The 8651-nt window shown below is 54.0% G+C and overlaps 1 protein-coding gene across 3 annotated transcripts; it reads left to right on the top strand.

The window, feature by feature from the left end:
• Positions 1 to 8078, top strand: cyp4v2a (cytochrome P450, family 4, subfamily V, member 2a). 3 transcript variants are annotated; one of them, XM_018736074.2, is made up of 11 exons: positions 1 to 382; positions 673 to 785; positions 1947 to 2032; positions 2208 to 2398; positions 3094 to 3163; positions 3436 to 3562; positions 4054 to 4227; positions 5301 to 5403; positions 5592 to 5726; positions 6237 to 6416; positions 7082 to 8078. In XM_018736074.2, the coding sequence occupies exons 1-11, from the start codon at positions 196 to 198 to the stop codon at positions 7243 to 7245; spliced, it is 1530 nt and encodes a 509-aa protein (XP_018591590.1). In that variant the 5' UTR covers positions 1 to 195; the 3' UTR covers positions 7246 to 8078. The 3 variants fall into 3 exon arrangements, with proteins under 3 accessions (XP_018591590.1, XP_018591592.1, XP_018591591.1); XM_018736076.2 differs by lacking the exons at positions 1 to 382; positions 673 to 785 and adding an exon at positions 890 to 1047; XM_018736075.2 differs by lacking the exons at positions 1 to 382; positions 673 to 785 and adding an exon at positions 1566 to 1654.
• The last annotated feature ends 573 nt before the right edge of the window (positions 8079 to 8651 follow it).

Raw genomic sequence — 8651 nt, 5'->3', positions numbered from 1 at the left:
GGTATTGTCACGGTAAACAGTCCATGCGAAGCACAGCAGCAGGGAACTGTTTGCAGGTCCAAGTCTCCAAGTCATTAACCGCACGGCCGTCGGCCGCCCTGGCTCGCGATCGTTCGGCAGCGGCGCCTCCTCGGCCGGAGCGGTTTGGGGACATCGGTCCACAGGAGGAGACGCGCCGTTCCCGCACTCGGCAGCATGGCGCTCCCGATGGGGACGTACGCGTCCCTCGGCGCGGCGGCGTTCCTCGTGCTCGTGACCTGCCTTACATACAAGCTCTTGAGCAGGTACGCGCGCAGGTGGAGAGAAATACAGGCGATCCCAGGCCTCGAGGGCACCTACCCCTTCGTAGGCGACGCCCTGCAGCTGAAAAGCAACGCCAGAGGTGAGTGTAGTCCCTGCGCTCCCTTTGTGTCCCGCTGCACTTAACGAGATGTTCGTGCGGGTAGATCCACGACTTTGTCCGTCTCTGCACGAAAGACTTTATTCGACAAGCTGCCGAAATCCATATTCACGGGCTGCAGATGGACCGTGGGCTATTAGGCTAATTTGATGGGAACGAAGAGCGCCGATTTCATTCGGGCACTAGAACGCATTTATGCCTCATTTTCTTCACGGAACGCTTTGGTCAACGTTAAACTCACGTCACAACACTGCTCTTTCCACTTTTGGCAGATTTTTTCTGCCAGATCCATGAAATTTCGGAGAGGTTCAGGAACGCGCCGCTGACGAAGCTGTGGATCGGCCCCGTGCCCTTCATCCTCCTCTTCCACGCAGAGACCATCGAGGTAACGCGACGCGACGCGACGCAACGCAGTGCCAGGATCCATAAAATGTGTTTCCGGTTAAGGTGCGGTCTCCCCTGCCCGCCTCTCTTGTGCTCTGGTACGAGGCCCGTTTCTGCGCGCACAGCCTCGTCCTGCGTCCTCGTGACCTCACGCATCTTTAAAAGCTCACATTCTGGAAGTCTCCTTGGGCGCGGTAACACACGTGCAGCAGGATGACGCACGGTAATGCGGTAACAGCGCCCACAGAAGAAGGTTTCTCCAGGTGACTCCCGGTCAACGGTGTTCATGTGCAGATGAGAAGAACGACTTTGCAAACGGCAGGAAGACGACGCAAAATCGAACCAATTTGTCCCGTTGTATCACGGTCAGACCGAGGCGCGTTACTGATTTCGCTGCGGGGTTTGTCCGTGGGAAAAGGTGTTTCCGCACAGGTTCGAGTCGCTTGAGAAGGGTCGTCACTCTTTGTAAAGATCACCTAATTGCTGAATTCAACTAGATTTTCATGTCATTTTAGCGATGAAGTTTTATTGCGTTTTCTCGCCGTTACATTTATTCGTTTAGCGGACACTTTTCTCTAAAGTGACTTATAATGTTGCAATTATTGACCCATTCATACAGCTATGTAATTTCTGGAGCAATTTTCGGTAAGTACCGTGCTCAAGTGTACTACAGCCAAAGGTGGGGACCAAACCCGTGACCTTCGGGTCCAAAGTCAGTAGCTTTAACCGCCGTGCTTTCAGCTATCGTTGGTTAATTTTAAACCGAAAAGTACTTAAACGTGGAGATTCGGTCAACTATTTTAACCTCGGTGTGCATTTCCTTTATCTTTCTGATTCGATCGACAGGATGTTGTCCTTCTTATGTATTTGGTACGATTTCAATAGTTAAGTAATGATGGAATGTTCTGGATGCGTCTGGTGTTTTTAATCTGAGCAGTGATGACAGCTTATTGTACTTTCTGTAATTTTATGCAGGTCTATTAATAGTCTGTGGATGCCCTCTTTTTTTTACGAGTGCAAGTTTTCTCTTTATGTCTTAGAATATCGGTAGGACTTCATCTGCGTGTTTTTAATACTTTCTTAAAGTTTAATAGAGTTTGGGCAGAAGAAGCGCTCGACGATTCTGTTTGCGTGGCTCACGCCCCACCTCCGTCCGCCCCAGATGCTGCTGAACAACTCGAAGCACATGGACAAAGCTTACGCCTACAAGTTCCTGCACCCGTGGCTCGGCACGGGTCTCCTGACCAGGTGGGCTCAACGTGCCGAATGCCGCCGTCACGCGGCTTCACGTGCGGAGCTCCGAACCGCCGCACGCGGCCCGGATTTCTCCCACCTGGAGAGAATGCGAGAAGATGCACGCCGCCCACGTGCGTGCAAAAACCCGTGAAACGAAGCGGCACTTCTTGCGCTCGCTGTATTACAGCACGGGGGACAAGTGGCGCAGGCGGCGCAAGACGCTCACCCCGACCTTCCACTTCTCCATCCTCACCGAGTTCCTGGAGGTGATGAACGAACAGGCCGAAGTGCTCGTGGAGAAGCTGGAGAGGGAGGCGGGTCGAGGCCCCTTCAACTGCTTCAACCACATCACGCTCTGCGCGCTGGACATCATCTGTGGTGAGCATTCCCTCGTTTCCAGGCGCTGGCTTCAAGCTACGCGGCCACTTTTCCACGTGACACACGCACCACTAAGAGAGAAACTCAGTCTTCGAGTCTCTGAGTTGCACACACTGACCCCTTGTGTCACGAATGCTCTTGTCTCTATTTAGCAGGTTCCAGAAGGGTGTCCAGACCTTGCGGAATTCCTCTGAACTGACATACAGATCACATGTTAATGTTAACTTGCCTTTTGTAGGATTCGTCTGTAGCGAGTGACCGCGACTGGCGTTTACCCCGTGAGCCGACAGATGGCAGTAAACAGCACCCAGACACAGTGGGGAGGGTGGCAGTGCCTGAATTCAGCTCCTGTCCGGTGTCCCGGAGGGTCGTCGATCAGTAACAAGATGACAAATGTTGCCCGTGTCTCTGCGATGAGTCGGTCAACAATAAATGTTTGCGGAGATGATTTCAATGTAGCTCCAAGATAACAGAAGCATTAAACTAAAAGGTATTTTTTACTACAGTCCAAGCTGAGACTTTTAAGAGAACGCAAGAGGTAAACCGAGGGTCACTTTCACCGACCGTAGCAAAAGCGACTTTCCATTTACCAACAAACTGGGTTATGAACAGATCTCCGCTGTTCTTCTAAAAGGCAGGTTGGCTGTGCACTCGGTCACTTCGTGACAGTGATTTTCTGTGATGCTTTTTTCCAGAAACTGCGATGGGCAAGAAAATTTATGCCCAGAGTAACCATGACTCGGAGTACGTACGCTCTGTGTACAAGTAAGTGCTGCTGTAAAACTGACATGGAAGCTGAATGGTCTCTGCGCAGACACCCCAGAGGGGGGGAAAGAATCACCTCTGCGCCACTAAATAACTGTTGCTGCCTACGAGTCGACCTCCTCGTGTGCTGCGTAAACAACACCGATCTTTCGTTTGGTTACACCCTCGGGTTTACTGACCTCTGAGTGCACCGGCGCCCCCTTCGGGCAGCTGGCATCTAGTGCGCTGCGAAAACACCGTGAGCCCCGTGTTGTTGCTTCCCCCTCCGGCAGGATGAGCGACATCGTCACTCGCAGGCAGCGGATGCCCTGGTACTGGTCGGACTTCATCTACTACTTCCTGGGGGAGGGAAAGGAGCACAATCGCAACTTGAAGGTTCTTCACTCCTTCACACAGAGTGTGAGTAAGCGAGAGAGAGAGAGAGAGAGAGAGGGAGTGTGAATGCCGGCATTGCAGGCGCTCAGACCTTCACAGGGAGTCCCAGGCTGCTCCGCAGGCACCTACCTGTAGGAATACTGCGTGACGTTAAAAGAGTGAACTTCTTTGCCTACCTACAAAAAGAAGCATCATACAAACACGGCGCATACGAGGGACACAACCATCCACTAACCTTCACTCTGCTGCACGGAGGTTTCTGGAAAGCCACCGGCCCGCATCCACCTGTCTTTTATCCGAAGGTGTCCCGGGTGGGGGGGGCTCGACAACCTCACTGCGCAGAAGCAGCCTAAACACACGATCACAGTCCGACACCTCCAGCTCCTGAACTGACAGTAACAGAATCCACACCGTTCGCCCAAAGTTGTACTCATTGTCATTTTTTACACTTGGACACAGTACCTGCACAGCGCATCCCGTCAGCAGGTCGCACTCGTGCACCTCCTCCCCCGCAGGTAATCCAGGAGAGGGCGGAGCACATCGCCTACATGGAGTCGGACAGCGAGTCGGACCAGGGCGCGAAGAAGCGCCGAGCCTTCCTCGACATGCTCCTGAAGACCACGGACGAAGAGGGCAACAAGCTGAGCCACAAGGACATCCAGGAAGAGGTGGACACCTTCATGTTCGAGGTAGGCATCCCTCGCAGCTTTTCCACCTGCTGCTGTCTCTCGGCGGGGTCAGCGGGGACGTGTAGATCGGCGGCATTAACACCATCGTACGTGGGTGGAGAAGGTGCGCCCAGGACCAGCGCAGCACGGGGGTTCCCAGCATGGAGCGCGGCTCGAGCGTCACCCGCAAAAAGGAGCCGTCGTCCCGCATGTGCGGCTCGCGTTTTCGCGAGGCACGTGAGTCTGGAAGCTGCCGACAGCGCGCGCAATCCGAACCCGTGGGTGATGCTCCTAAGTCACACGCCGAATGGCACCAATGAGAACTGGGCGCGACCTGAAAAGTGACGCCATGTTTCCGGAGGGAGAAAAGGGAAAAACAAAAGGATTCCGGTCCGGGTTGCTGGCTCAAGGCGGCGGTCGAGGTGAAGACCTTTCCGGTAACAGCGAAGCTAATGCTCTGTCTCGGCGGGACACTCATTAGCTGCAGAAAAACAAAAGAGAGAGAGGAGCGGGTGGCAATTAACGGGGAATTGAAATGTTGGAATCAAAGCGTGACGTTTTCCCAGCGCGAATGTGTCAGAAACACTATGACAGACAGCGCGGTGACATTAAGGGACCTGCACTCACGCATATCGCTGGGGCTCCGGCTCCAGCTGCAGCGACCGTAATGTCGGTCTCCACGGTAACAGTAAGGGAGGGGCGGCCTTTGCACGGACAACTATGAGAAATTAATTTGACTTTCGTTCTGTCGTTCGCCACTTAAACCCGCGGTGGCGGCACAGATCAATGCGTACGTTATCGATGAGAAGAATTCGGGCAACTAGAGAAATGTCATTTCTTACGGCTTAATCATCTGCACGCAATACGCTATATTTTGCATTCATACTTTAGGCTACACGTCATACCGTTAAATTCAATTTCATCGGTACGAAAGACTGCTCGTTTGCGTACTTTTACTGTTTTATCTGGAAACTATTAGCATGTTTTTCAAGTCCCTGGAAAATTTTCCTAAATACTCCTAATGTGATTGTTTAAATGCCGAGGCTTTGTGACCGGCAGGACGCTTGAGTTTCCGTGTCGCCCCCTTGTGGCAGGGACACGACACTACAGCCGCCGCGATGAACTGGGCCCTCCACCTCATAGGCTCCCATCCTGAAGCGCAGAGGAAAATTCATCAGGAACTTCAGGAAGTATTTGGTACCAGTCACCCACAACGCCTAGCTCTCACACCCCTCCGTGTCTGTCCGTTCACCGGTCAATTTCCAACAGCTGCAGATCCAGCCAAGCACGTGGCCGTGCCATCGAAATTCGGTTTTACTGTCAGTGTCTGTTTTGCTGCGACTGACCCGTTTACGGATGTTCTCTACCCTGACGCTACTCGCCAGGATCCTCAGACAGACCCGTTAACGCGGAAGACCTGAAGAAGCTGCAGTACCTGGAGTGCGTCATCAAGGAGTCTCTCCGCCTCTTCCCGTCCGTCCCCTTCTTCGCCCGCAGCATCTGCGAAGACTGTGTCATCAGTAGGTGGCGCCAGAGGGTTGCGACTCCGCTGTCTCGACGCTCGCGCTTGCTGTGCCGCCGCTCCTTTTCGAAGCCTCTCCGACAGGCCCTCTGAGATCCCCTTTACTGTAAGGGCCAGGCATCGGGGGTCTGCGAGTCGCAACGGTTAAAGGATGTGGCTCAAACGCTTTGCTTGAGGGTGCCGGAGCCATGGCACCCAGGCGGGGATGCGAACCCACAGCCTTGTAGCTCTGAGTCCTGCATCTGCTGCTCTGTACTGCGTCCAGTGTTTGTACCGCGGTCAGGAGGGCCCATCTCGACCCGTTTGGCCGACCCCTTCGTTTGCCCCCTGGGGAGGACTGTGTTCCGGCGCTCTGGTCGAGATGCCGCACCGAGGCCCCGTTAGCAACCGGGGATTTGACCCTCCTCTTGCCAACATCCTTTATTCAGATTCAGACCCCTTTCAAAGTTGCATCTCAAGGCGCTGTCACGTGTGCGAGGCTGCTGACCCCATCCCACCAATCCCACAGATGGCTTCAGGGTGCCCAAGGGAGCCGATGCAATCGTCATGGTGTACGCTCTGCACCGCGACCCTCGCTACTTCCCCGACCCCGAGGAGTTCCGGCCCGAGCGTTTCCTGCCGGAGAATTCCGCCGGCCGCCATGCTTACGCCTTCATCCCCTTCTCGGCCGGGGTCAGGAACTGCATCGGTGCGTATCTGTGGTGGTAATCCAAGGTGCCGCCCCGCTGTGCTCGCGGGACCCGTCCGTCGTTCGGTGATGAGGGCTTCACTTTCACCGATTTCTTGCTCCAGAGCTCCTCTCCCATCCACAGGGAAGGGGAAACCGGTGACATGGCCAGAGCGGTAGGGGATGATGGGAGCAGACAGCACACGGTTCTGATGGGTGTGTTTCACACCTCGGCCCTACTTTGGGTGCCAACGTGAACGATGACAAATCGTTCATAAAGCAGCCACTCATTTTTCGAAAGCCGTGAATAATTTACATTTATTTATTTATCAGACATTTTTGTCCAAAGCGACTTCCAACAAGCTCTATGTAGTGTTATGAGCCCACACACCTTATTCACCACGGTGACTTACACTGCTAGGTACACTACTTACACTGGGTCACTCATCCATGCATCAGTGGAACACACACACTCTCCCTCTGTCACTCACACACTACGGGTGAACCTGAACAGCATGTCTTTGGAGTGTGGGAGGAAACCAGAGCACCCAGAGGAAACCCGCACAGGGAGAACACGCAAACTCCACACAGACTGAATGGGGATCGAACCCACGTCCTCTCGCACCACAGCGGCGCTGTGAGACAGCAGCGCTACTTGCTTTTGATGCGTCATTCTCTGTGTGCAGGTCAGCGCTTCGCCATGATGGAGGAGAAGGTGATCCTGGCGTACATCCTGCGCTACTTCAACATCGAAGCCACGCAGAAGCGGGAGGAGCTGCGACCCCTCGGGGAGCTCATCCTGCGGCCGGAGAAGGGCATCTGGATCCGGCTGGAGAAGAGGACCCATTAGAAACCCTCGCTGGCTTCACCTGTCCAGCACCTCTGTCTCCTGTCCTCACCAACATCTATCCATCTTGACTTCATAGTCCATGTTTTCTGGAGTCCAGTGAGTGCTCCAGGGAGGCGTTGGCTGAGAGTACCCGCAATCCTTAATTTGCGCCCTCCGGCCGAAGCCCTACCCACCGTTACCCTTTTTAGCTTTAGTCAGTGACTTACGCGCCTCGGATCGCTCTCCTTGTTCATCGCTGTCCTCCCGCCGCCCCCCACGCGCTCGCTCCTTTCCAGGCGGAAAATGGAGTGCGGAGCCTCCATCCAGAACTTTCCTCGCAGCTCGTTCCCGAGTCGACCCGCCCGGATCCGTAATGGGATTTTCCCCCTTCTGTATTCCTAGCCTCTTGAGAGCGACGGCGACGCCTCTTGGGCTCCAGAAAGAGCGTGAACTTTAGCCCCGCTGCTGAGAACGGCTGATGGCAGGAGTGATGGTGGGTAGCTGAGAAGAAATGACAAGAGTAACCACCCAACGAAGGGTTCCTGAACCGTGTCCTCAAGTTGACGGGCCCTACGGTACACACTGGAAAAACACACACACCGCGCACAGAAAACCAAATAAATACCCTTAACCAGCATTAACGGTTGTTCTTTAACCTTGCCCTCAAGTACCGAGAAGGTGTCCAGACCCCGTAGAAGCGACGGCCAGATGACGTGTCGCGTTCCACAGGTCCAGCCTGTCTGAATGCGGTGTTGTCAGCTTACTGTCGGTACTGAGGGTCGGTGCTGCCATGCTTGATGGTGAAAAGGGGCGGAGCACGTGGTCCCAAAACAATAATTTTGAGGAAAAAAAAACATCAGTAACAAACTGAACAAACAGGGCGTTTCCTCTTAAAAGCGCCTGGGCTTCGTGGCATCTGATGACTGACGGACTCGAGAAGGCGAAGTGAAGACGGTCAGGTGACTGGCGAACAGCCAATCGGCTTCAGCCCGTTATATGGAAAAATTTTTCAACTGATTGTTTTTTGTCACCTGAAGTACATGTTCATGAAATGCTTTTCCTGGCTCTATGTGTTGGGTTTCACTCAGCTGGCCCGTGCAGCCGGACAACCGCCCCCATTATAGCGGCGAACTAATTAATTATGGATGCTACTCTATGAATGGAGAGTCGTGTCCTGCGAGGGATGCTGGAGACCTTTCCTCCACTCCTTTCTTACGCTGGCCTGCTGCCGCACAGGAGCGCAGCCGAACGCTTCGGCGATGCATTCGTTGGAGGAGCATGTTGAAAAAAGGCACCGGCAGCGACCGGTCACCACCGCAGGTCGGCGAAGGCAGGTCGCAGATTTAGCTGCGATGAATAGAATTCCAGGTGTATTGAATTTATATAATAATGTTCTCGGTGACATCATTCAGGCTCAGTATAGGCCA

Source organism: Scleropages formosus, chromosome 16, assembly GCF_900964775.1.
Source record: "Scleropages formosus chromosome 16, fSclFor1.1, whole genome shotgun sequence".
NCBI classification, from domain to species: domain Eukaryota; kingdom Metazoa; phylum Chordata; class Actinopteri; order Osteoglossiformes; family Osteoglossidae; genus Scleropages; species Scleropages formosus.
The sequence above is the reverse complement of the archived record's forward strand: the minus strand, read 5'-3'. Positions and strand labels throughout refer to the sequence as shown.

Excerpts from the sequence above, each read along its gene's own strand:
- cyp4v2a (XM_018736074.2), top strand. The coding sequence starts at position 196 with ATGGCGCTCCCGATGGGGACGTACGCGTCCCTCGGCGCGGCGGCGTTC. Across the intron at positions 786-1,946 it reads TCCACGCAGAGACCATCGAG|ATGCTGCTGAACAACTCGAA; the intron begins GTAACGCGACGC and ends CGTCCGCCCCAG. Across the intron at positions 3,563-4,053 it reads TTCACTCCTTCACACAGAGT|GTAATCCAGGAGAGGGCGGA; the intron begins GTGAGTAAGCGA and ends CCTCCCCCGCAG.